General features: G+C 34.8%; 2 protein-coding genes across 2 annotated transcripts in view; one reads left to right on the forward strand and one right to left on the reverse strand.

Moving 5' to 3' along the window:
- Positions 1-4: 4 nt before the first annotated feature.
- The window catches only part of LOC123549017 (phosphatidylinositol glycan anchor biosynthesis class U protein-like), a 32,909-nt gene continuing 4,941 nt past the window's right edge, over positions 5-27,972 (reverse strand). The window contains exons 3-12 of the mRNA XM_053545742.1: positions 27,888-27,959; positions 25,306-25,368; positions 24,916-25,019; positions 24,093-24,193; positions 5,765-5,862; positions 4,910-5,064; positions 4,176-4,319; positions 3,206-3,330; positions 1,954-2,096; positions 5-1,070 (exon numbers count right to left, since the gene is read on the reverse strand). Of these exons, the coding sequence (XP_053401717.1) occupies positions 960-1,070; positions 1,954-2,096; positions 3,206-3,330; positions 4,176-4,319; positions 4,910-5,064; positions 5,765-5,862; positions 24,093-24,193; positions 24,916-25,019; positions 25,306-25,368; positions 27,888-27,959 (1,116 nt within the window). The 3' untranslated portion in view covers positions 5-959. The remainder of the gene's footprint in view (positions 1,071-1,953; positions 2,097-3,205; positions 3,331-4,175; positions 4,320-4,909; positions 5,065-5,764; positions 5,863-24,092; positions 24,194-24,915; positions 25,020-25,305; positions 25,369-27,887; positions 27,960-27,972) is intronic.
- On the forward strand, positions 12,313-22,532 carry LOC123549018 (organic cation transporter protein-like). The gene is made up of 10 exons (XM_053545733.1): positions 12,313-12,488; positions 13,386-13,590; positions 13,915-14,018; positions 15,392-15,546; positions 16,402-16,570; positions 16,923-17,135; positions 17,811-18,034; positions 18,628-18,809; positions 21,159-21,310; positions 22,396-22,532. Exons 1-10 carry the CDS (start codon positions 12,346-12,348, stop codon positions 22,466-22,468), a joined length of 1,620 nt encoding a protein of 539 aa, XP_053401708.1. The 5' UTR covers positions 12,313-12,345; the 3' UTR covers positions 22,469-22,532.

Genomic DNA, 27,972 nt, shown 5'->3' on the forward strand with positions numbered 1-27,972 from the left:
TTCCCTGAATGACCATTATAAATGGGTTGCACAGCATAATGTTATATAATGAGATGACTATCATGTATTAAAACCAAACAATTTTTACCGCCTATGATGTCTAAAAAAACACAATGTAACATGAATGATGTAAACATTGTCAGACGCAAGCTCTATGAAAATGCTGACGAGCTAACAAATGATGTATAAAACAGGGCAGTAAATCAAACATGAAAGTCCTATTAATATGCACATGTCAATTTCATGTTGATGATGTATACCAAGTATTTCAGTTTAAGAACACAATAGTCTGACATAGTTGTAACATTTTAAAGTCTAAACAAAGGACATTATTAAAAACAATCAGATAAGACAGTCTTGACAATATGGTCATGCCCACATCATATTTACAGAGATGATGTATACCAAGTTTCAGCTGGATGGAAACTGTATGAGCCAAGTACACAAGGAAGTGTTACACACATACTCACCAACAGACAGAGAGTTCATATACTGTATGCTACCATAAAAACAGAACAAGAAAATAAAATTATCAAGAAGAGACTGGTCCTGCTCATGTGCCAGGGTTCCTAGAACTACAGGTTGAAGTTATTCAGTTTCTGATAACGCACAGCTAAATGGTTCCCAGCATGAAAGAATTTGACTGGTTCTAGATATGTGCTTGGAATTTCTGGGATACCAGATGAACCTGTTCAGTCACTTAACAGGTTCCCAGCATACTAGTATAAAGATCAAACAAGTTCCTGATAACTAGTATTTGACTGGTTCCCTTTCTGATAGTGGCACAGACCACTCAGTCACAGACAACACAATATTTAACTGGTTCCCTGCATTTAATAGAAATGTCTGATTAGCTGATGATTACTGTTATATTACAGGTTTCCATAGAGACACTGCTTAAAGCTATTCAGTCATAAATGAAACAACATTTAACTGGTTCCCTGCCTAAGTTGATATGTTCAGTCCAGAATCACTTGAGCATCCTTGCCATCTATTTTATGTTTGATTCCATTCTTGAGATCAAATTCCCTCCGTAGATAGGCAAACAGTAAATCTGTGATCAGGAATATCTGTAAAATTATAACGCAAGACAACTTTATTATCAACACTGTGAAACTTTGCAAAAAATGAAATTTTAATGGTTTTTTTTTTTTTGGTATTTATTTTGTCTCCAGAACATTACTGTGTAAACTTTCTTTTGGATTTACAGATTTTTTTTATGGAAATGACGGTGTTTTTTTCAGTTGATAAACTTCTGAAATCCGAATCAGATCAGTGGGCTTGGATGTCTACAGTTTGTCCATTTAATTCAAAATTTAGTCATAGTTCCATAAGAACTACAACGCAAACACTGTCAAAGCAGCCATTCTATGGTGCCAGTAAAACTGGCTGTATATAGCAGATTTCTGTCTACGAACTAGACTGAAAATTCGGTTTAGCCCCTTCTTCACTATTTTCAGCTGTACATGGATGGATTTTACTTGTAGAATAAAGCATAATGTCCACCTTTATAGTATTGCCACACTTGAGTATCATGCCATAGACACATTACAGGATTCCCCATCCAGCCACATAATATATGCATTTGGGTGAAGAGTCCAAGAACTACTTTCTTAATATTATGTATATTGGGAAGTTAATTTATAGTAAATGTGGAAATGAAAAGTCCAAATTAATGTTACTTAAAACGTCACTGTTAATTGTTTTGGGTTTAACGCCCTTTTTCAACAGTATTTTAGTTATGTAATGGTGGGCAGTTAGCCTAACCAGTGTTCCTGGATTTTGTAGCAATACAAACCTGTTCTCCGCAAGAAACTGACAACTTCCCCATATGAATCAGAGGTGGAGGACAAATGATTTCTGACACAATATGGAGAACATATGCCTCACCAGAGGATTGAAACTCGAGTCACTGTTTGACAAAGCTAACTGTTTGTGTATATACAGTATTACCTGAGCTGTAGAGAATGTCAGAGCTATAGCAAAGTAGAAGTTTGCGTTGGCACTTCCAGCGTATATCCAAAGATGCCACAGTATAGGAGACAGCACCGTACAACATAAAAACATGTTGGTTACAATGAATGTGTTTCTCATATCTGAAATCATACAATTCCACTGTACATGTTTATGTTCCTGATACATAAAATCAGTAATAGTATTATTCTTTAGCCTGCTGGCGGCAAATGATTTTGCCTTTGCGACCAGTGCAGACTAAGATCAGCCTGCACGTCTGTGATCAGCCTGATCACGGTCTGCACTGTTTGCTACTCAGTCAGTAAATTTTCGGTGAAAACCCCTTTGAATTATAAATAGTACTGCCCAAATTTAATGATAGACCAGTCTATTTTATAAAGTTAGCGGGACAGAGGTTATAACTGTGTGTTACAGCTATATTGTTTAATTGTTTCTTAAGGGTTTAACACACTATTTCATCAGCAACAGTGGTTATTTAACCTAGATAATGTACCTGAATTCCTTACCACTTCTTGCATGTTCTTTGCAAATAACTTTCAACTCTTATATATGAATAAAACTGTGAGGGTGAATCAATTCAGATGTTTCATTTTGTGTCAAGTCGTCACACTGAAATTCTCCTTACACAGGGATCAAACTTTCAATCCCGAGATTGTTTGACAGGCCGAGTGACATATTTCATCCATGATAAGAAAAACTGTAATTTTTCAATATATATATAGATATTTTTTTTTGGTTTAGCGCCGTTTTTCAACAGTATTTCAGTTATGTAACGGCGGGCAGTTAATCTAACCAGTGTTCCTGCATTCTTTACCAGTACAAACCTGTTCTCCGCAAGTAACAGCTAACTTCCCCACATAAATCAGAGGTGGAGGAGGAATGATTTTAGACACAATATCTTCTATCAAATCATCACAGAGAACATGCGACCCACCCGGGGATAGAACTCATAACCCTGCAATCTGTGCTCTCCCTATTGAGCTAAGCGGGCTAAGCGGGCAGGTATGAATATATGTTTGTTGAGATTTAATTATGTAGCTCAATACAACCATGAAATCCACAAACTTTAGTCCATAACAATGATTTTACAGTACAAATGTACGTCTTTAAGATTTCTGATGCAAAAAATTTGAATCCATAGCATTCATTTTCAATTATGAAATTATAAACACTTACAGAAAAGACCCTTTTAACAACTTACAGCTGGGGAAGTAATATTAATACAACTTACATGTAAAGACATGCCTCCACATTGGCAGTAAAGTCACAAATATCGCAACATCAGCGTAGCTTGGATAAGATTTGAATATTGACATCAGCGTGACAAGAACATAGGCCAGGAAAACTGGGTGATCTCTGAAATATATCATCATCAGTGTAACTTTTTGGAAGACAGTTATAAACAGCAAACAATGTAACATGAACATAGGCCAGCACGAACCATACAGTCTGTGAAATACATCAACATAGGTTACCTTGGACAAATTTTACAAATAGTAAATAGGTAACAAGAACACAGGGCAGAAAAACTGGGTGATCTCTAAAAAATCAACATCAGTATCACTTTGAACTAATTTACAAATAGAAATTAGCATCTCAAGGGCTGGAGAACTGGTATCTCTGAATAATGTCATCAACTGCATAATATTTACAAAATAACAATGCCCCCATGATGGCCTCCTGTGATCACTACGACCTTTGTCCTTTGACCAACTGATCCAAAAAGAATAGGGGTTATCTACTGATCATTGCAATCTTGACCTACTCACTCCAAAATCATAAGGAGTCCTTTAATTACCGCAAGCAATCATTCTATAAAGTTTGAAGCCTGTATGCCCAAGTGTTCTTCGGTTATCAAACAGAAACGGACATACGAATGGTTCCACTTCTATATGCCTCCACGTTGGAGGGCGTAACAATTGAAAGGGTATCAGTATATCAAGGATTTCAATGAGTCAGCTATTATGCATGTTCTCATATCCATTCTTATGATACACATGTTCAATGCATCCAAATTTTAAATTAGTTAAAAGATTTTAAACGCACAAAAGCATTTTTAAGTAGACCAGAAGCAAGTGGATGTTTGCCATTTGATCGAGTTTGAAATGGTTGTTTGAAATACCCATTCAATGAAAAGTATAAATATACAGATAAATACTTTGTAAATTCTCTTAAAAGCTTTATTATTATCAAAACCCTACCTTAGTTTGATAGCTAGAGGCACTGTATATAGGAATGCATTGATCTGAAACACACAGATGAAGAATGGACGGAAATGCTCAAACATCTCGGTAAAGAAGTACCAAAATACTCCCATGTTAGGGGTCAGGTCTGGTACACCAAGTCTGAAATAAAAATTATGTAAACCTTGATACTATGTATGTATGTATGTATGTATGTCTGTCAAATTCTCTACAAAAATTAGGAATGAAATACCTCAAATATTTAAAAACACCCCAAACCATGCAACCGTTTTTGTCTTGAATCTACAGCCTTTGAACTCGAATCAGATTTTTCTTATATTGACTACTCTTTCAGATTGTGAGTTACAATGACAGTCTTCTCGAATGAATTTGGATTTTATTACAGTGTGTAAAAGATAAAACAAGAACATTCTCATGGATTTATAAAATGTTTTACATTAAGTTAATTAACCAATATTTGATGTCCTATGTTTGTTTCGCTTGACAAGCCTAAATACTATCACTTTAACATGCCTATGTTATGTCATTTTAACATGCCTAAATACTGTCTTTTTTCTTTTTTTAAATGCCTAAATACCTTCAATTTAACATGCCTAAATACAATCACTTTAATATGCCTAAATACCATCAATTTAGCATGCATAAACTTAAACACATTTAACATTTCTTTCAGACAAAAATATCCTAAACTGCCAGTACACATATACAAATGGAATTTCAACTGTGCTTACATGAATCCAGTGGTTGCATGAAGGAACTTCCAGGAATGTTCCATAAAATATGATACAATGAACAAGGCTGCTGTTAAAGCTATACCAATCATTGCCGACCCACCATACTTTGGTACAGTAGCCGATTCCTTAGATTTCTTAGCATTAGACAACTTCTGAAATATAGGCGAAATAATTTTGTGTGACATGAAAATAATCTCAGCCATAAGACTTTATACTGGACAGTTCAGAATTCTGAGTACATAAATTAATAAATAGAGTGTGCAAGTAAATGTATTCACTGACAGAGAAGCTGAGGTTGCATAAAGTAAGAAATACTTGCTGTATCAGAATATTAAGGGATTAATAAAACTGACTTACTCGCATTACTAACTGTTAGGTCGAACAAAATGCCTGATAATGTTAGAAAAATTTGCCACGAAACATCTGGAAACTGTTCTAATCTGTTAGCATGAGAAATACTTAAAGAAGAAGAAATTGGCTTACATAGAAAAAATATATTGAACATTTTTTTGTCTGTTTTTACATGACATCAACATAGAAGATTCCAAGTGCCTCTCCTGGCATTGTTTTACAAAAACTGGCACCAAGGTTAAACCACTGACCTTTCCCAAGTCAGCTGGATGGAACTGATGACCAGAGTGAGATCTGAAGTCAGAGCAAGTGATTCAAAGTCTGCCGCCTGAACCACTTGGCCACAGAGGCCAACAGACTGTTTTAGATGCAAACATTATGGTGACTGATATTATGACATTTTAAAACTCCTACATCAGACCTTCAATATTGCTGTTTAAAATTCTGGCGATGAGAAATAAATGAGTTTTAATATACAAACATTCTATCCTTAATACTCACAGTATTGAAAAAGATGGCAGCTGGTACAACAAGCATGATGGGATACAGCGACTGGTATGAGGCAAATGCTATAGCAGCCATACACAACCACTGGTTCCCTGAAAAAGAAAGTAAGGTTATTATAAAATTACACTGACTTTGTTTGGTGATTTTTCAAGACTGCAGCAGATTGCTAACACTTTCTGATATTATGTTGTTTAATCTAAACACATGTTTTGAATTCGCCACTTATACTTTGTGTGAATATTAACAAAAACTAGAAATGTGCCCATATAACAAAGATGTCCCTGCAATATCATGTTAGAACACGGAAGTTAGGTATTTCTTCTGATATGGAATGAATAGTGTCAATTTTAGGCTATTAGAAATCTGTACTCTCTGCCGAGTCCCTGGGTTGTAGTAAATTACCGAATTCATCCCCTCTAAATCTGTCCTTGGTATGCCAACCATTTTTTAAAGGCAGGGGCATAAAAACACAGAGGAAACATTAAAAATATTCAGTCAAAGTGCATTCTACCTAGAAAAATCTTATTTTGCTTTCTGTTTGCTTCTTGGAGCGAACAGAAAACAAAGCAGAATGCCTCGCTGTATTATCATCATTTTTAAACAGGGATAAACATTTTTGGCCATCCAAAATAAACAAGGGCACCGGCAGAAGTCAAATGTGTGTTTCAACTACAACATTATCTCCCTTGTAGCCACAGTAAGGAAAGTAAACAATCTCTCCTTTATTTTCTTACTATAGGATAAGACTACGATATCAGTTGCTTATCTAGTCTTACAACCTTATATATCTGACACCAAAATGTTGCAATGCTTGGCAGAACTGGAATTTCAACATAGCAATGCATGGTTGCTGATAGCTGTATACTAATATTGAATCCTTGTTGTTCATTTAATCTTATTTAATCGTAACTAATAAAACTTATGTATCTAAATAGAAGATAAGAAACTTTTACCCTAAATCCCAGTTTTTAAGTGTTTCTCTGTATAGTAAAGGCAGTGGGCAGGCAGAAAAATCTCTAAGCACAAACATGAAAATGGTCCTCAACGTTTTTGTACAGCCTTTTGTAGCCTAGTATTAATTAAATGCATAAACATTTAACAGTTCTATCAAATTCTTAGAAGCGAATAATGTTAAAAAATATTCGTAACAGTCAATTAAGCTTCAAACTGCAACATTTCTCTCCAAATCTAGTTAATTAAGCAATCACAAGAATGCACTAGAAAGCAGAAACTGTTTACAGGACATTTAAAATACCTGTTTGGAAACAACATTTTTGCAAAAATTCTTCTTATCTAGCCAGTATTTGGTATTCATTCTCCTTACCAGAAATGTTAAATTTTTTTTTTTTGTGGGGTGGAGTGGGTTTAACCCTTAGCCTGCTAAATTTCTAAAACTGACTGGTTCATCATTCAATTTGGGCAGTACCACTTCTTATTCAAAGGGGTGTTCACTGAAAATTTACTGACTGAATAGCGAACAGTACAGACCATGATCATCTTGGCCTGCACTGGTCGCAAAGGCAAAAGGTTAAGTAAGGCTATGTTTATCAGATGTATATATTTAAAGTTTTGGGGGGGGGTTTTCCTCTCGCTCTATCCCTCTGGGCAGATGACTATATACCTATACAGGAAAAGAATGAACTTTACACTCAATGTGGCTACAGTTGTACATAAAGCGCACTTGAATGTATTTTATTGACATAACGATCAAAGTGCCAATTAATCATGACTAAACTGTCCATGACGTGACCGTCGATGAAATTTTTCATCATCGTTGAACTTTGATTTTCTAATAATGCCCCGAAAAATAAGTTAAATCTTGTAAGATTACCACTCTTAGCTATGAATGTGTATGTATAATGATGACAGTTCCTGGGCAATGTGTTCAATATTTCTGGAGCTACATTATTGTGCTAAATTGAAACTGCTATCTTTCTAACTATTGTTCGAGCAAAACTGATATCAAGCATTTTTTTATACTTATATTCAACATAAAATTTTTGACCAATTCCAAACATTGACCTATTTATCATGAAAAGGTTGCTTAGAATGTTAAACATAAACAAGAGCTGTCTGTAAGACAGCGCGCTTGACTTTTCTCAGTGCTTGACTCTGAATCAGAGCTTTGCCAGTAAAAAAGATTCTAAGTTAAAAAGGGACATAACTCTGTCAAAATTCAAACCAGAGTTATGGGAATTGTGTCTCCTGGTATAGACTTTGATAGTAAATAACTATTTTGAGTTTCAAGTCAAAAGCTTTAACAGTAACAGAGATATTTGACTTTTAACAAAAAATTCTAAGTTAAAAAGGGGCATAATTCTGGCAAAATTCAAACCAGAGTTATGGATATTGTTTCTCCTGGTGTAGACTTTGATGGTAAATAAGTATTTTAAGTTTCAAGTCAAAAGCTTTGATAGTAACAGAGATATTTGACATTATCAAAAACTTTAACCAAAAAATTCAAAAATTCTAAGTTAAAAAGGGGCATAATTCTGTCAAAATTTAAAACAGAGTTATGGGAATTGTGTCTCTTGGTGCAGACTTTGATTGTATATAAATATTTTGAGTTTCAAGTCAAAAGCTTTAATAGTAACAGAGATATTTGACTTTATCAAATTTTTTTTTAAAAATTCTAAGTTAAAAAGGGGCATAATTCTGTCAAAATTCAAACCAGAGTTATGGGAATTGTTTCATCTGGTGTAACCTTTGATGGTAAATAAGTATTTTAAGTTTCATGTCAATAGCTTTGATAGTAACAGAGATATTTGACTTTATCAAAAACTTTAACCAAAACTTCTAAGTTAAAAAGGGGCATAATTCTGTCAAAATTCAAATCAGAGTTATGGGGATTGTCTCTCCTGGTGTAGACTTTGATAGTAAATAATTATTTTAAGTTTCAAGTCAATAGCTTTGATAGTAACAGAGATATTTGACTTTATCAAAAACTTTAACCAACGGCGACGCCGACGCCGGGGCGAGTGCAATAGCTCTACTTTTTCTTTAAAAAGTCGAGCTAATAAATAGGCTAGTAGCTATTTAATAATGTCATTCCCTAAATACTGAAGAGTTTCTCTTAAACACTATATTAAACGTAGAAACTGTTACGCTAGTTCACTGATACAGATTTAAGGCAGCTTAATTAAAGAAGCACAAATCGGCCAATGTTCCTCATCAGCAGATTTTCAAAGTCTACATACCAGCAGACAACCAAGAGCTCTCCCTATAAGCGCAAAAAGTGAATTTTATAGATTTTTATCATATAAAATTTGTTATTTTTATTTGTTCATCAAACTTTTACTGGTTGTGAAATAATTTTCATACGATCATGATCAAGACTGTCTATAGTTTTAACAACAGTCACTTATTTGGTGTTATTACCGCTTCATGACTGTATAAATAACTGGTCTATAGTTTGTGCTATTGACCGGTCTAGAGTTCAACATTAGATTCTGCAGATCTGAAGTGAAAACTTAAAGAAAAACAAGACTTGTCCGTTAGACAGCCAATGCTCGACTATTCAAATTGTTGTCCGAGAAGCAGGAATACTACTCTAAATGTTAAAATATCTATAGAGTTTCAATCCAGTATCTGCATTAGTTTTGGAGATAGTGACTTGCATGCAAAACTTTAACCAGAAGCTATTAAGAACTATATGAAACCTAGAAATTATAGATGTACTAAACTTACAAAATGTAAGTGTTATTGAATGCAGGCCCTGGACATGGTATTGTGTCATAACCAAATGTTTATTACGAAAGTTATGAACCAGACAATACTTTGGAGAGAACCACTGCAGATATGAAATGAACACTACTTTACACCTTTTAACTTTGACTTACTTTAGGGATGTTCAACCTACAGTGATACAGGAATTCTCTATGACAAGTATTTACTATTTATTAGTTAAATATATGCTTAAATATAATTGTTTTTGGTTTGTTTTTCCAAAAGAAAGCATTAAACTACCAGTACTTTGTTGTTATTACTTCCAAATTGTGATTTTTTTTTCTAATTAAAAAATCTGTTGCCTAGTATTTTAATCACAGAAATATATTGCAAATTCTACTTTAGGTTCCATTTTCTTATATTTTTACATTTTATCTACATGTAAACCAATTAAAGGAATGTATACCTAGTTACACTTTCAGTACCATTTACAATATATAACCAAAAAAATCACAAATTAGCTCAAAAAATGAAATTGCTATAACATTTCATGTTGGACTTAAAAACATTCATATTTTTTTGAAAACAGTTTTTTAAACTACTTTTTGTTCATATTTGATCAATATACCCTCTCTATGAAAAAATTAAATACCAGCTGGAAATGGAAGTTCAAAAGAGATAAATTTTCAACAAAGTTAAAGGTATACTAGACCCAAATTGTCACTAGACAATACTATGCATAAAGTTAAAACAGTACACACGTAATAAAAATGCATGTATAGTCAAATACAGTATAAACATGTACTAGCACTGAAAAACTGGAAGTGTTTTTAACGCTCAAATGTTATTTAATTATAAATACACAATTAATTAATACATTTAGTAAAGTTAATACATTTGATAAGGATACTGTACACTTGAAATAATTATATTAACCCTTTCGCTGCCGAGGAACCAATAACGTTATGTACACTTATTTGCCAAGGCACTTTCCTGGAAATCACCTTGGTTTTGAAAGAATAGTTAAGAGGCTTTATTGTTCAGAGAATGTACACAAAACCTATAATTTTTAGAAAGAAAAATAATAAATGCATACAAATGAAAAAAAAATTCTACAAAAAGTCTTGTTTTACTTTGAAATATGCTGACGTAAATGTGGGACGGGTATACCCATCCTACATGTAGACAGCGAAGGGGCTAGATGGGGAAGAATCACTGTAAACAGCTAAAAAAAATGAAAAATTTGCTTAGTTTGTAAACCAATATTTAGAAAACAAAGCAATATGAAGTACCTAATTTCCTTATCGAATCCTCAACCTTCAGAGGAAATATTGGAGCTGTTTTCTCTACTTTACCCAGCAGTTGAATCGCCGTCCGCCATTTTGAAAATGTGGAAATTTACACGTCACTAAGGTCATTATGGGCTTTCCTATGTACAGTATTCTAAAAATACTGCAGCGAACAACAATGGGAAACATTCTTCTGATATGACTGGTTGCTCTGGGACAAATTCATGTGATGTCATTTGCATTGTTTATAGACTGGAATGTTGGGAAATCCCAAAACAGGTATACCCGTCTTGTAGGCAAATAAGCCGACATTGTAGTGGACGGGTATACCCGTCTCGTAGGCAGCGAAAGGGTTAAGATAAAATATTTTAGTGAAAAATGAGCTCTGTATATCTTTAAAAAGGTTTAAGCTGCCCCATACCTGCAATCTACTTTAAACAATCAGATTTCAAAAAAAATATGTCTGGTACAGTTTTAACTGTCAGTGAAAAAAGTTTCAATTGACAAATAAAAAGAATAGGTGTATCTTGTTATTACACCAAATTTACACTCAATGACCAGAATTGATAATTATGTTTCAAGGATTTCAAAGTATTTTTTGATAAGTTAGCTATTTTATTTATTCCTGTTTTGTTCTGCTGAGAAATTAACACAATTTTCCTCTTTTCTACACAAAATGTCTCAACTATATATTTCATTCTTGCAACTTGTATGCCAAATATTTCGTTATTCATTTAAGATTATTACTTAAATCCAATCTTATTGTGCTACTTAAAACACAGCCTTTGCTTATGTCATAAAAAGCTTCCAAGAAAATAAATAAACACATCTGGAAAATCTTCTATAAACAAGAAGAATGCCGACACTGTATGATACATGCTAGATAGAATAAATAAAGTCCACTGCAGGGCCGTGACTCACATCTCCACTTCAAATTGATGATGTACACCAAGTTTCAATTTAATTGGATGGAAACTGAAAGACAAGTTTAATACAAACTGTTCTGATGTAGATGTAATATTTCCAAAAAAATCTAAGTCCAATAAAGGGTCATAACTTGAAACATAATAAACAGATATGAAAGTCCCCAAATTATGCACATGTCAATTTCCTGTTGATGACGTATGCCAAGTTTAATTTCAGTTGGACTGACACTGTATGAGTGAAGTACACAAGAAAGTGTGGAGCATAGACTGACATACTGTTCAAAGACTGTAATACTGCCTCCTTAGTCTTCAACAATGGGAAATAAAAATTCTTTTGAATCTACAGGCATTTTTTGGAATCCTTCAGTGTATGATCAGTTGTACAAGACTATTACACGTGTTCAAACCTAAATTCTAAATATTGGAATAGTCAACATGTTTATGACTTCTTTATACAAAGACTCATCAAATATATTAGAATTAAAACCTACTCATTAGAGAGTCATAAATGACAGCATTCACACATTTCACCTTTCAAACTGATCACAATACTTGTCTTAGCACAAATAATGTTGTTTCCCAAAAATAATATTATATACATCTCTAGTTATAAAATATTTTTAAATGTTCACTTTCATAACAATGTTCATGTATTACAGCCATCTAATCACTGTATCACTACCTCCGGACAAGGATGAAGTTTGACGACATTCTGCGGGAACTCGGAGAGTTTGGATTCTATCAGAAACGACTGTACTTGTTGCTATGTATACCTGCCATCAGTGTTGGTTGTTATATGATGGGGAACATCATCCTACTATATACCCCAGATCATAGGTTAGTTTATCATTTAACTGTACACTCTGGACCATAAGTCTAATAGTGTTTCATATTGTTGTATATCCTGGACCATTGGTTAGTGTATCATTCAACTGTATACCCTGGACCATAAGTGTTTCATTTTGTTGTATATCCTGGACCATAGCTTAGTGTATCATTCAACTGTATACCCTGACCCATAGGTAAGTGTTTCCTTTTGTCGTATATCCTGGACCATAGCTTAGTGTATCATTCAACAGTATACCCTGGGCCATAGGTAAGTGTTTCATTTTGTTGTATATCCTGGACCATAGCTTAGTGTATCATTCAACTGTATACCCTGGACCATAGGGAAGTGTTTCATTTTGTTGTATATCCTGGACCATAGGTTAGTGTATCATTCAACTGTATACCCTGGACCATAGGTAAGTGTTTCATTTTGTTCTATATCCTGGACCATAGGTTAGTGTATCATTCAACTGTATACCCTGGACCGTAGGTAAGTGTTTCATTTTGTTCTATACCCTGGACCATAGATTACTGTATCATTCTACCATATACCACTGCCCACAGGTTAGAGAATCATTATACTGTATACCCCAAACCATAGCTTAGTGAATCATTCTACTGTGTACCCCATACCATAGGACAGTGCATCATTTCACAGGTTAGTGTATCAGTGTACTGTCCCAAGACCTCAGGTCAGTGTATCATCTACTGTAATATTACCCTTGACCAAAGGTTAGTCAATAGTATTAATTGCTGACCTGCATATCGCATTAACCCCTGGTCCTTTGAACCTCAGGCAAATGGCTTAAACTATTGACTGGTTTTTCATGCTTTTCAATAAGTGTACAAAAATGAATGCCTTTAACTCAAGTGAAAATTAACCTCTCTAACACAAATTTTTTACAGATGTAAAATACCTAACCTAGACAATGACACATGGGAAATTCAGGGAGACTGGCACCAGGATATGGTCAACAAGTATATACCACCATCCTCGGATTATGACTATGACAGATGTCACGTGTACAGAGATGGTCTTAATACCAGTGAGTACGAGTGTACTGACTGGGTGTACAGCAAAGAAGTCTTCCATGAATCATTCACATCAAAGGTAAGCTTTCTGTAACATTTTATGATATATTTTTATTGTCAAATTGTATATTTCTGTTAATCATTTTAGTGGATCTGAGGGCAAGCAATATTCCAAAGTACACGAGGAATGTGTAACAGACTGAAATAGTGTTTTTTTTCATGTTATTTATGCTTCGATACAAGTTTTATCATAACAGTGTTCTCACATTTAAACCGTGCAATGTTTGTATCTTTTACAAAAGTGACCAAAACACAGTATGATCCCTCATAAATGCTGCACTACTCCTGACTGGTACAGGGAAAACTTCCTGTAATGTTGAAAATATTCAAAAATATATTACAGCAAAACTTTGTTTGTGGGGAAGCTCTGAAAACATCCCATCTACAGTTGGTGTATTACTTTGGTGTGTTGGTAGGTGATCTTGGGTTTGGCTTACTCTCTGATGTGTAAGTATAATATACTCTGAAATCGTTAGTATTTGTGGTGAACTATACATTTTCATGGATTTTGTGGCTGAGTAAATCCACAAAATTAAGTCCCAACAAGTAAAATTCCCATTCATTTTACATTCAAAATCTGAAATCCACGAATCCATATCCCCACGAAAGAACCATTTTTGCTCAAACCACAAAATTTTGTGCACAAGTAATAATAATGACTTCACAGTAAATCTTTTTCTTCTTCAAGTTAATAAATTGTTCAACTCTGGGAGGACTATTTGTAATATGATTAAAGAATTAACCTTAACTTTCTGTTGATAAGAAAATGCTCATAAAGTTTTAATCCAGAGCAATGTTTAGTGTACTTGCATTACATATACATTGTAATTAAATGATTCTTCAGTTCAAATGTTGCCATTTTAGAGAGATAGCTGACCAAACTTTGAATGGAACATTCTGACTGGATACGGTTTTTTAACTGCTGCCAGTACTGTTTCCGGAACAAACAATTAATGCAAACAAACCTAAAAATATCAACATATTGTGCCAGGGGCAGGGCTCCAGATAAGATGCGTATTAGTGTAAATTACGCTTTGAAATAATGCATATACGCATGTCTGCTAATTTTTTAGCGTATAGAAACGTACATGAAATTACAGAAACGCATGCAATGACTTTTTACAAGTGTAAACAAAATCTGAATCGTCTGGATGCTTTGCATAACAGTGCATGATCGGCATTCATTGTGCCACATTGAACGTACACAGGCATTGAATGGTACTCTATAAACCTAGGTTAAACTATATTATACACTCAATGCATGTGTAAATCAAATTGTTGGGAATTAATATTGATGGTAAGGTAGTGTATTTTAAACCGGTGTCGATTTAAAATATCAACTTCTGGTGTGGAGTAAACAACAACATGTCTCTTTCTAAGAATGTATGAAGTGAACAAACGTGCTTCGCATTCTTTAAACCAACAAAAAACGATTCCTAAAACATCGTTAAAGGTATATTGAATAATCTATTGGATTTGGCAGTGAGTGTGAAGCCAAAGCAAGCCAATGGAGAAAAAGAAGCAAAAACTTGAATGCTGAATTGAAACTGAACTGCAAACAAATTCATGGGTGTTACATCCAATAAATATGTTATAAAACTAATTTCTGTTTTTTTCTCATTTACATTTATTCAGGAGTAAAATTACCCCTAGTCAGTTTCAGATTTTACCATTTTACTCATTCGCAAGAATTATGATGAGTAAATACTCATAGGCCAAAAAAAAATATCTGGAGCCCTGGCCTGGGGTTCTATTACTGAACCATGGTACATCAATGGTGTGTAAGAATTATTACTTTAACTGTTGCGATTTCTTTTCAGAATAGGCAGGAAGAAGTCATTCTACATATCATGTATCCTACAAGTGGCAAGCGCCATGGGTGTAGCATGGGCACCAAACTTCTGGACATACCTAGTGTTAGAGTTTCTAGTGGGTGCTGCCTGTCATGGAGTCTTCATGTGCTCATGTGTCCTTGGTAAAGTTTTATTCCAATAAAGTCCTAAACAGCTCCTCAAACCACCATTTTTTTTACAGAGAACCAATTATTTAGTGATTCAACATCATTTAAATAAATTAGTATTAACCAAAAACTAAAATGGTAGCAAAGGAAGACATTATAATGTTTTAATTGATTGTTTCAAATACTGTGAAGCCATGTCCAAATTGCTAACAGAAACATGTGACTACGAAGCATTTTGATGATGAGTTCTTCAATCTAACTGTATAACATTTTCATATGTAGGGCCCATATTCATCAACAGTCTAAATCTGAAATTTAGACTTCTAAACTTTAAAAATTAAAGTTGCCATAAGTTCCTTTGTAAAGCATCTATACTGCTGAAACTTTGCAAAGCTCATTTTTGCAGTAAAAATTATATATATGACAAGTTTTATTAAGTCTATACAAAATTTCAGAATACAGGGCAAGAAGTATACTTAGCAGCACTTCATAACTGAGCCGTGCCATGGGAAAACCAACATAGTGGCTTTGCGACCAGCATGGATCCAGACCAGCCTGCGCATCCGCGCAGCCTGGTCAGGATCCATGCTGTTCGCTAACAGTTTCTCTAATTACTATAGGCTTTGAAAGCGAACAGCACGGATCCGGTCTGGATCCATGCTGGTCACAAACCCACTATGTTGGTTTTCTCATGGCACGGCTCATATATAATTTGCATATAATGCAACTCCCTAAATTAATGGTCTTTTGAACCAATTTCTCAATCAACATGAAAGTACGCAAGTATGAGCATCAAATATACATTAGCTGACACTAGACAGCAAACTTTTGCAATAAGACACCAGTATAATCATGTTTTACATTTCGCAGGCCTGGAGGTAGTGGGACCAACAAAGCGTGTATGGGCTGGGGTTGTGATTCATGGCTTCTTCACTGTGGGACTGTGTTACCTGTCTGGTGTGGCCTGGCTGCTCAAACACTGGTCTTACATACAGATAGCAGTTGCTGCACCATGTGCTCTCTACCTCACATACTGGTGGTAGGGATATGCTTACATTTCAATTACATTTGAAGGGCCACTAAATGTGCAAATACAATATCAAAATTTCTAAAACTGTAAAGTATTAAAAGTTAAAGAAAAAATACTTCATCATTTAAGTTGATGTTTTATGAGTACATATATATATATATATATAAAGTAAAGCTTTTTTTTAAATTTTAAATCAAAATTTTACCGTGCACCTTCAGACCTTTTTTCATCATTTTGGGAATGCCAGTGAAATTGGGAAAATGTTCAGGGAAATGGTCTATATGTATTGGGGAAAAATTGGAAGATCGTGTAACATTTGCACAAGTCTGAAATGGATTTCATCTTGTTTAACAAATTCCAGGTTTATCCCTGAATCTCCAAGATGGCTGATCAGTATGGGTCGTCATGCAGAAGCAGAAAAGATCATCAGACGTATGGCAGCGACCAACAAAGCTACACTACCAGAGAAAATGTTCAGTCGGGATACAGTAGAGAAAAAGAAAGGGGGAAAACTCTGGGAACTCTTCACTAATAAAGTCCTTTTTGTCAGGACTATGATCATTTTCTTTAACTGGTACATGAAACTTTGTTGTTGTTTTTTTCTAAAAGCATAAACAGTTTGAAGACACACAAATATTATGAATATTCGAACAACACTAAGTTGAAAAGTAGAAAAGCAATGAATCCCCGAAAATCCTTACCTAAAGTATCACTTCTTTGTCAGTGTACGACATAAATTCGCTACTGTGTGTATTTTTGTTCAAATAAAACATGAACAGATCAAATGTATTCTGTATAAATAAAAATTCTTTATATGCCAATAATAGCTTTACGGAATTTTATTTTAACTTTCTTTTTCGAAGTTTGTTTGTTTTTGGGTTTAACGCCGTTTTTCAACAGTATTTCAGTCATGTAACGGCGGGCAGTTAACCTAACCAGTATTCCTGGATTCTGTACCAGTACAAACCTGTTCTCCGCAAGTAACTCCCAACTTCCCCACATGAATCAGAGGTGGAGGACTAATGATTTCAGACACAATGTCGTTTATCAAATAGTCACGGAGAACATACGCCCCGCCCGAGGATCGAACTCGCGACCCCGAGATCCGTAGACCAACGCTCTTACCTACTGAGCTAAGCGGGCGGGCTCTTTTTCGAAATACTGGTAATATTAATTCATGTATTAATTTATATAAAATATAATTCAATGTCAGATTAGCACAAATGTAATTATTTTCTTACATCACCAGGATAATAGTAAGCATGTGTTACTATGGTGTAACTATGTATGCTGGGACAATTGGTGGCAATTTTTATCTCAACTTTTTCCTGCTGGCCATAATAGAGTTTCCAGCTTTCATCAATATTCCAATGTTAGACTGTATGGGACGGAAGTGGACACACATTTTCTTTATGTGGATAGGGGGATTTGCATGTATTGGAACAATTTTCACAGTTGTCTATGGAGGTGATGGTAAGTATAATGCTTAAACAATTTTCTTTCAAAACTTCCTAAGTCTCTTGGTTATCAATGAGGTCAGGAAAAATCTTACTATCAAATAAACAATGTTTTGAGCACAATGTATGTAAACTTACAACAGATGTCATTTGTCACCTAGCAACTTACTTCAATATTGACCTTAGTTGACTCTCTAAACCACACTCTAAAAATGTAGGAACATATTTGCTGCAAACTAAACACAACTGTCATTCATTCTGATTCTCAGCCATGTTAAATATACAAAATTTTTAGTTTAATCTGATCATCTGCACAATGCCGAAAAATGTTCAAAAGTTCTAATTTTTTTTATCAAGACTAAGTCTTTATTGACTTATCTCTTCCAGAAATTAACAGTGATTACTGTATACATGTATATTACCATAATATCATAATGTGTATTAATTGTCAAGTTTTGATCATGGGTCATGTTGACCTACATCAAATAAATGTTATTTGTTTTATTATGATTGTATATTGAATAAACTTCAAACTTCATCCATATTTAATTTCAGTTACATCCATATTAAAATTCAATTACATTGTTATCTATTCAATTTCAATTACAGATTATCACACCTTCACCTTGGTTCTTTCACTAATTGGCAAGTTAGGACCTTCTGGAGCTTTTGCTGTGATATATATATATTCACTAGAACTATATCCAACCCTTCTCAGGAATGCTGGAATGGGCGCCAGCTCCTGTGTGGCAAGATTTGGAGGAATGGCAGCACCTTATGTCGCAAAAATGGTATCTATTTTTATGCAGGCATTGTTGAATATATTCTAGCAAAATCACTTGTGTAACTAATAAATCCATCATCAATTTTAACCAGAGCACCGCCTATGGGTGCCATCGCTTGTCTACAAGTGCTGGACAATATGTAATAAAAGAGTAATAGTTAAGATTTTCTAAGTATAAAAAGGGCCATAATTCTGATAATATGCTGGTTAGAATTATGGTTCTTGGCTTACATAGTCCTCTTATGATGATAAAAAAGTGTGTAAAGTTTCAAAGCTGTAGCTCTTATAGTTTTTGAGAAAAGGGGGACATAAACAAAAATTTTAACCAAGAAACTTAAATTTTCCAAGTATAAAAAGAGCCATAATTCTGACAAAATGCTTCAGAGTTATGATACTTGGCCTACATAGTTCCCTAATGATGATAAACAAGTGTACAAAGTTTCAAAGCTGTACCTCTTATAGTATTTGAGAAAAGGCGGACCTAAACAAAAATTTTAAACAAGAAACTCAAATTTTCTAAGTACAAAAAGAGCCATAATTCTGACAAAATGCATATCAGAGTTATGATACTTGGCTTACATAGTTCCTTAATGATGATAAACAAGTGTGCAAAGTTTCAAAGCTCTAACAGTTTTTGAGAAAAGGTGGACCGAAACAAAAATTTTAACCAATGCCGACACCGACGATCAAGTGACGACAATACCTAGTGGATTTTTTTTAAAAATCAGACAAGCAAAAAAAACAAGAGCTGTCGGAGGACAGCAACGCTCGACTATTCAACAGCCTTGTCGCTTGAATGAAGACGGAAGTCGAAAAAGGGGCATAATTTAGTAAAAAAGTAAAATTGGGTTATGGAACCTGCATAGTGCTTATCAGCTCATGACAGTGGACAAGTGTATGAAGTTTCAATCCATTCCCATTAGTGGGTACTGAGATACCAGCTTACATATAAGAATTTAACCCAAAACTCCTAAGTTGAAAAGGGGCAAAATTTTGTAAAATGCGAAGTTGAGTTATTGACCCTTTGCACTGCATGTCATATCATGACAGTGAACTAGTGTGTGAAGTTTCAATCCTTTCCCATTAGTGAGTACTGAGATACCAGATTACATACAAAAACTTAACCAAAAATTTCTATGTTGAAAAAGGGGCATAATTTTGTAAAAAAGCAAAATAAAGTTATGGGACCTGCTTTGTGCATGTCAGATCATGACAGTGAACAAGTGTGTGAAGTTTCAATCCATTCCCATTAGTGAGTACTGAGATACCAGCTTACATACAAAACCTTAACCAAAAAATTCTAAGTCGAAAAAGGGGCATAATTTTGTAAAAAAGCAAAATAGAGTTATGAAACCTGTGCCATGTAAGTCAGTTTATCACAGTAAATAAGTGTGTGAAGTTTCAATCCATTCCCACAAGTGGTTACTGAGATACCAGCTTACATACAAAACCTTAACCAAAAATTTCTAAGTCAAAAAAGGGGCATAATTTTGTAAAAAAGCAAAACAGAGTTATGGAACCTGTGCAATGTAGGTCAGTTTATCACAGTGAATAAGTGTGTAAAGTTTCAATCCATTCCCACAAGTGGTTGCTGAGATACCAGCTTACATACAAAAACTTAACCAAATCGGGACGCGGACGCCGATGCGGACGCGGACGCCGACGCATGGGCGAGTCCAATAGCTCTACTATTCTATGAATAGTCGAGCTAAAAAAGCAAAATCTATGTTGTTTTCCCTGAAAAACTGCCATTATAAGCAGTCAGAATCAAATGATTAACACAATACTCCACACAAAATTATGGTGGAGAAGTGGAGGCTAAGAGATGACTCGACTTTGAAAAATTGTGCATGAAAATGAAAATCTGAACTATGAATCAGAATTTCAAGACAGCTGGTAATTTTTTTCATTTCCAAATTAGAACAGTATTCCTAAGTGACACATTTTGGTGTCAAATTATCACAAACACTGTTACATGAATACATGTATATTTAAGGCACTGGACTGGTGTTTGTCAATGCAACAACAAACAAAACTTGTGTTTGTTTCTTTTTTTATTTGACACCATTTTTTTACAGTACTTCACTTGTATAGTGTTCAATTTACCTTAACACATTTCTTGGATAATCTGAATAAGCTGTAAACCTCCCCATACACATGTAAATCAAAGATGAATAAACTTGTATTTTTTGCATTACACTGTGTGATCGCTTCTTGTTCTCTACCAGCCATTACCGAGTTAACAAGGCAGGTGGTAAACAAAAAAAAAAAGAAAAAAAAAAAAACTTTAGAAATGTACTTCAATTTTTTCTCAAGGAAATTTATCTCAATGAAATATTTCATTGTTCTTTTTCAGGGAGAATTGATTGGTGGAGATTTTGGTAAAGCCTTGCCACTGGCAATTTTTGGTATCACATCTGTTGTAGCTGGTTTGTTGTGTCTCTTTTTACCAGAAACACTAAACCAGAAATTACCAGATACTGTTGAGGAGGCTGCAAAATTCAAGGGGTAAACCATTTTCTTAATCAAATTACAAGAGTTGTCACTAATGGTGACAAATGCCCCCGCAGCGCCTTGACCTTTGACCTGGTGACCCCAAAGTCAGTAAGGGTCGTGTACTCAATAAGTACTATCAGCATGTGAAGTTTGAAGGTCCTGGGATCAGTGGTTAGCGGGTAAAGTGCCTTCATGCAAAAAGTTAACGTTGTGACCAACGAACTAACAGATGGACAGTTGAAAACTAATATGCCTCCCTTCGGGGGCATAAAAAATTGCTTTTGAAAACAGAGCATGACTTCCTCTACTGGAATGGATAAACTGAGATACGCTCTGTATGTTGTCTCAATATGACAAACATTTGTGTCAAGCTTCAAGGGGGTCAAGCTTCAAGGGGTTTAAAAGATATGCAGCAGACATGCAATACTGCCTACATGATGTATGTCCTTAACATTGAACCAACTTGACTTCCTCGGGTTGTCTCATTATTGCAAACATTAGTGTAAAGTTACTTGAAATCCTTTAAGAGGTTTACACAATATGGAAAAATACAATACTACCGGATATTTTCATTTCACACTTTAATCGTGACCTTGGAACCTAATTGACTTACTGCTGCATTCAGCATTTCGGCATTCATTTGAAAATCCTTCAATGCAACAAACAGATATAGAGCAGAAACTAAATACAGTCCATGTGATCTCAACAAACAATCTAAACCTTGTCAAATGAGTCAACATGACTGAAAACTGAATTCTGAGTGGTGCAAACATTAAACAAAATGAACTGAGTCCTCCAGAGGTAAAAAGATACAAAGCAGAAAGAGATAAAAAGATACAAAGCAGACATGAACTGCTATCTTTTTGAGCTTTTATCTAGCTACATACCCTAGACTTTGAAATGATGTGACTGAAAGTTGCAGTCTTCATGTCATCTCATTACTCTCATCCACAGATTTTTTTAATCATTTAGTAATTAACCATTTCGGTCAAATATTACTATTTACTATTTTTTGCGTAAGTTCATATAATAGTTTCTGTTACAATCAACATTAACTATATATAACATGAAATCATCAAAGTTTCCATTTATTTCAGGCATCAAAAGAGGAAGACAGAAGAGATCTACATCCCAGAGACAACAGAGGACATTATCCAGACAAAATTTTGAATTTGCGAGAAAAATCATACATACGATTTCATAGTGTTTGTTCATTTTTCAGCAAGTGTACAAATGGGTCTAAAATAATACATAGGTATACATAAAATACAATTTCAGACCTTTTTTCATCCATTTGGGACCTTTAAACCAAAAGAGCTTGGGAAAAAACTTACTACAGAGAAGATTCAAATTCAAAAACTTTTGAATCTCAGAAAACACAATCTCGAATAAAGAAACTATTAGGACATGATAAACACAATGAACTGTCAAGATTTAAATAAATATTTCAAGTATAAAATTGTGTATGTTATTTAATAATGTCATGTATATTCTTATGCACTAGGCCTTTTGAAAACAAATATTCAACAAGAGCACCGCCTTGCGGGTGCTGACGCTCATCTGATTTTTTTTGTGTAATAGAAATATTGTCCTACCCATGATTTTCTAAGTCTAAAAAGGGCCATCATTCTTGCAAAAAGCAGGATAGAGTTATGTTTCTTGATGTTCAGTGTCCACTTATGATGGTGAAAAACTGTTGCAAGTTTTAAAGCAATAGCTTTGATAGTTTATGAGAAAAGTTGACTTAAACATAATACTCAACCAAGAAAATGATTTTCTAAGTCCAAAAGGGGCAATAATTATTGCAAAAAGCAGGATGGAGTTATGTTGCTTGCTGTACAGGGTCAGCTTATGATGTTCAACAAGTGTTGCAAGTTTCAAAGCAATAGCTTTGATAGTTTAAGAGAAAAAGTTGACCTAAACATAAAACTTAACCAAGAAATCTGATATTTTCTAAGTCCAAAAGGGGCCATAAATCTTGCAAAAAGCAGGATGGAGTTATGTTTCTTGCTGTACAGGGTCAACTTATGATGGTGAACAAGTGTTGCAAGTTTTAAAGCAATAGCTTTGATAGTTTAGGATAAAAGCTGACCTAAACATAAAACTTAACCAAGAAAACTGATTTTCTAAGTCCAAAAGGGGCAATAAATCTTGCAAAAAGCAAGATGGAGTTATGTTTCTTGATGTACAGGGTCTGCTTATGATGGTGAACAAGTATTCCAAGTTTCAAAGCAATAGCTTTGATAGTTTAGGAGAAAAGTTGACCTAAACATAAAACTTAACCAAGAAATCTGATATTTTCTAAGTACAAAAGGGGCCATAAATCTTGCAAAAAGCAAGATGGAGTTATGTTTCTTGCTATACAGGGTCAGCTTATGATGGTGAACAAGTATTCCATGTTTCAAAGCAATAGCTTTGATAGTTTAGGAGAAAAGCTGACCTAAACATAAAACTTAACCAGGCAACGCCGACGCCGACAACCGCTCAAGTGATGACAATAACTCATCATTTTTTTTCAAAAAATCAGATGAGCTAAAAATGTTGATTTCACTTCCCAAATGGGAAGCAAATTACTATATTTAATAACAACTCTCCCATTTGTGAAGCTCCTAACAGATTCCTGAAGAGTAATGTTCATTGCCAAAGCAATAAAATCTACAAGAAAACCCTTTGGCTGCATAAAACGCAACCAAGCAATATGCAACATCCCTCACGCCCCCTAGTACTGGCTCAAGCAGAACTGAAAAAAAACTTATAAAATAAAAGTGAAACGACAATATTGCAAAGAACTAACCTTTCAGCATAAACATGAAGGAGAGGTAGATAAAGAGGTTGTTAATTACAGCTGTAGACTTGCCCAAGCATACTGCTATACTATAGGGATTCAGGAAGTGCCTGAAATAAAACATACATGTCTTTTGTCATACAAACCATGACAACATGTATTAACGGTTTCTGTAACATTTCAGTAAATCTAACTTTGGCAAAATTATAAGTATTGGCCAAAATCAGGTTATTATTGATTAACTGCATAATCTCAAATAAGTTTCTTAAGAAATGAATTAAACTGATATAAAAGAGACGAAATGAAATGAATTAAAGTAAAACATACTAAGGAAATCATCAGGTACAGGTAAACTAAGAAATTATGAACAGATTCTTGCCTTCATTTTCTTCTTGGATTTTGGGCTTCATTAGCTTTTGATGGTGAAGGATACCCTAGGCCGACATTATTTCAGGCACAGACACCCATATGGGTATAATAAACAAAGCCCACCTATATAGAGCCAGTAACATCCATGTACACAGAACAAATGGCACCCACCTGCACAGAACCACCAACCTGTCAACCAGCTGGACAGCTTTGCTTCCCCCATATAAAACAATTTCACACAAGCCAGGTCCCGAACCCACAGCCGTAAGGGACAAGTGATTCAAAGTCAGACACTTTAACCGCTTGGTGAATCATCAGAAAAAAGAGCATATTTTATCAGTCCTGTTGTGTTTGCTACATGTCAGTTATCCTCCAACAATAAACTAAACCTGTATCGAAAGTTTCAACCAATACTTTTATAATGTCAATGGCTGGGTGACAGAAGAATAATCAACAATCTTACGCAGCAACCAACGACATCTGCATCACATCCACGTCATCTTTCTTCACAATGATCTTTTCCACACCAACAGCATACTTCTTCACTTCTGACAGCTGTTTCTGTAACTGTAGTAAAGCATAAAGCAAAAATCCCTCAATAGTCAATAGTCAGGAACAGAAAATTTCAAAGGAGTAACCCTGATACATTTTTCTGTGACACGATAATAAGCATCTATAGGTGAAAACAAATATTCAGATCAAATATCAATTTAGCATGACAATTCATCACTATAACAAGAACTGAGGCGAACAGACACAAATACAACATTTAACACCATACCTCCTGTCTGTGAAAAGTTCATGAACTGTGTAATATATACATACTGTAGAAGCTTTAAAATGAGAAACTCACCAAGTATCTACTGAAGTGCTTCCCAATACTCGCAATAACCAGTCCACTGAGGATATCTATAAACTGAAATGAAATGTATAATTTACTGAGTACAGCTTTTAGAGGAAACCTTCAGGAAGCTACCGGTACCTGTATCAGCTCATGAAATGGTCTTTCTCTGTTTTGTTTGTTTGTTTTGTTGGATTTAACGTCGCAATGACACATGATAGGTCATATGGCGACTTTCCAGCTTTAATGGTGGAGGAAGACCCCAGGTGCCCCTCCGTGCATTATTTCATCAAGAGCGGGCACCCGGGTAGAACCACCGACCTTCCGTAAGCCAGCTGGATGACTTCCTCACATGAAGAATTCAATGCCCCGAGTGAGGCTCGAACCCACATCGATGAAGGGCAAGTGATTTGAAGTCAGCGACCTCAACCACTCGGCCACGGAGGACCCTTAGGTCTTTCTCTGTAAATCCATTGTAAGTGAACCGAACTAAATAACAAAACTGACCAAATTTCTAAATCCAACACTTCATATAGTTAAAAGGTTCCAGGTCAAAGTTGTTAATGTGTAAATGCTCAACTCTAGTTTTCTATAAGCTTATCAAAAACTATAGTGAATTTTCATTTGTCGTGTATCTTTATACTAACCAAGCTGATGTGTCTTGCTTACATTAAACACTCACAAATAAAGTACAGTGATTTCAAAACTTCAACATACAGATTTTAGGACTGACTCTTACCACTTTTAAAACTAAACATTCTGATATAAAAGCTAAGACTTGTGTCTTTTTGGGGTTTTAAATCACATGTATTGGTATTCGTGCACAATTCCTCTCAAAGGGCAATTTCCTACCTTTTATTGGTGAAGGAAGACCCATGTGCCTCTCTAGGCAATATTTCTGCTAAGGGCAGGCACCTGGGTAGAACCATTGACATTCAGCAAGCTACGTGTAGCTGTATAGCTTCCTAACTTGACCTGAACAACAGACTACCTAAATATCATTTTGTAATATTCAACAGAACAAGAGCACTGCCTGTGGGTGCCATCACTCGTCTGCAAGTGCTGGCCATGCTGGCCAATATGTAGGAAAAAAGAGTTATAGTTCAGATTTTCTAAGTACAAAAAGGGCCATATTTCTGACAAAATGCAGGTTAGAGTTATGGTTCTTGGCCTACATAGTCCCCTAATGATGTCAAACAAGTGTGCAAAGTTTCAAAGCTGTAGCTCTTATAGTTTTTTAGAAAAGGTGGCCCTAAACAAAAATTTTTACCAACGCTGACCATCATGTGACGGCAATACCTTCGTAGATTTTTTCAAAAATCAGACAAGATAAAAATTAGGTATACCAGTATACTCCTTAGTAAATATTTAACAAGAGCTGTCTGATGACAGCGCGCTCGACTATTTGAAGAATTGATTGAAGAATGGGGTCAAAATATTAACACAGATATTCAAACAAAAGAAAAAAATAGATTAGAATAACAATACTCCAGTATTTGTGGATTTCAATAAGTCTTGCACTAAATGGCAAAGTGTGAACCAATTTCAAAGTCCAAAAAGGGCCATAATTCAGCCAAAATAGTTGTCAGAGTTATGTACTCTTGCCTACAGATGGAAATCATAATGATAAACAAGTGTTCAAAGTTTAAAAGCTATATGTCAAGTAGTTTTGACAGAACATGGACTTGTATGAAAGAGAACAGATTTCCAAGTCCAGAAAGGGCCGTAATTCAGCCAAAATAGATGACAGAGTTATGTACTCTTTCCTACAGATAAAGACTATTATAATAAATAAGTGATAAAAGTTTCAAAGCCATATGTCAAACACTTTACACAAAATATGAACTGGTAAGAAAAACTTAACCAAGATTTCTAAGTAGAAAGGGAACATAATTCAGCCAAAATCCTTGATGGATTTATGTACGTTTGCCTACAACTGGCCATAGTGATGGTAAACAAGCGTTGAAAGTTTAAAAACTTTATCTCAAAAGACTTTGCCAAAATATGAACTGGTACGAAAAACTTAAACAAGATTTCTAAGTCAAAAAGGGCCATAATTCAGCCAAAATTCTTGATGGAGTTATGTGCTCTTGCCTATAACTGGACATGGTGATGGTAAACAAGTGTTGAAAGTTTCAAAGCTTTATCTCAAAAGACTTTGTCAAAATATGAACTGGTACGAAAAACTTAACCAAGATTTCAAAGTCAAAAGGGGCCATAATTCAGCCAAAATCCTTGATGGAGTTATGTACTCTTGCCTATAACTAGACACGGTGATGATAAACAAGTGTTGAAAGTTTCAAAGCTTTATCTCAAAAGACTTTGCCAAAATATGAACTGGTACGAAAAACTTAACCATGATTTCTAAGTCAAAAGGGGCCATAATTCAGTCAAAATGCTTGACAGAGTTATGTACTCTTGCCTACAACTGGACATGGTGATGGTAAACAAGTGTTGAAAGTTTCAAAGCTTTATCTCAAAAGACTTTGTCAAAAAGTGGACTGGTACGAAAAACTTAACCAGGGTGTGACGCCGACGCCGTGGTGAGTAGGATAGCTCTACTTATTCTTCGAATAGTCGAGCTAAAAACTTACCACAAAGAAATAGTGTATTTTATTTGGCATCAACTTGGTGACAAAACTGAAAACTCTTAGCATGATAGGAGTCTGAAATGTAGAA

This window comes from Mercenaria mercenaria, chromosome 6 (assembly GCF_021730395.1).
Source record: "Mercenaria mercenaria strain notata chromosome 6, MADL_Memer_1, whole genome shotgun sequence".
Taxonomy (NCBI): Eukaryota; Metazoa; Mollusca; class Bivalvia; order Venerida; family Veneridae; genus Mercenaria; species Mercenaria mercenaria.

What these genes read in the sequence shown, in the direction of transcription:
- LOC123549018 (XM_053545733.1), top strand. Translation starts at nt 12,346, where the DNA reads ATGAAGTTTGACGACATTCTGCGGGAACTCGGAGAGTTTGGATTCTAT. An exon ending in CATGTGCTCATGTGTCCTTG is followed by an intron (nt 15,547 to 16,401) that starts GTAAAGTTTTAT and finishes TACATTTCGCAG; the next exon opens with GCCTGGAGGTAGTGGGACCA. An exon ending in CACCTTATGTCGCAAAAATG is followed by an intron (nt 18,810 to 21,158) that starts GTATCTATTTTT and finishes GTTCTTTTTCAG; the next exon opens with GGAGAATTGATTGGTGGAGA.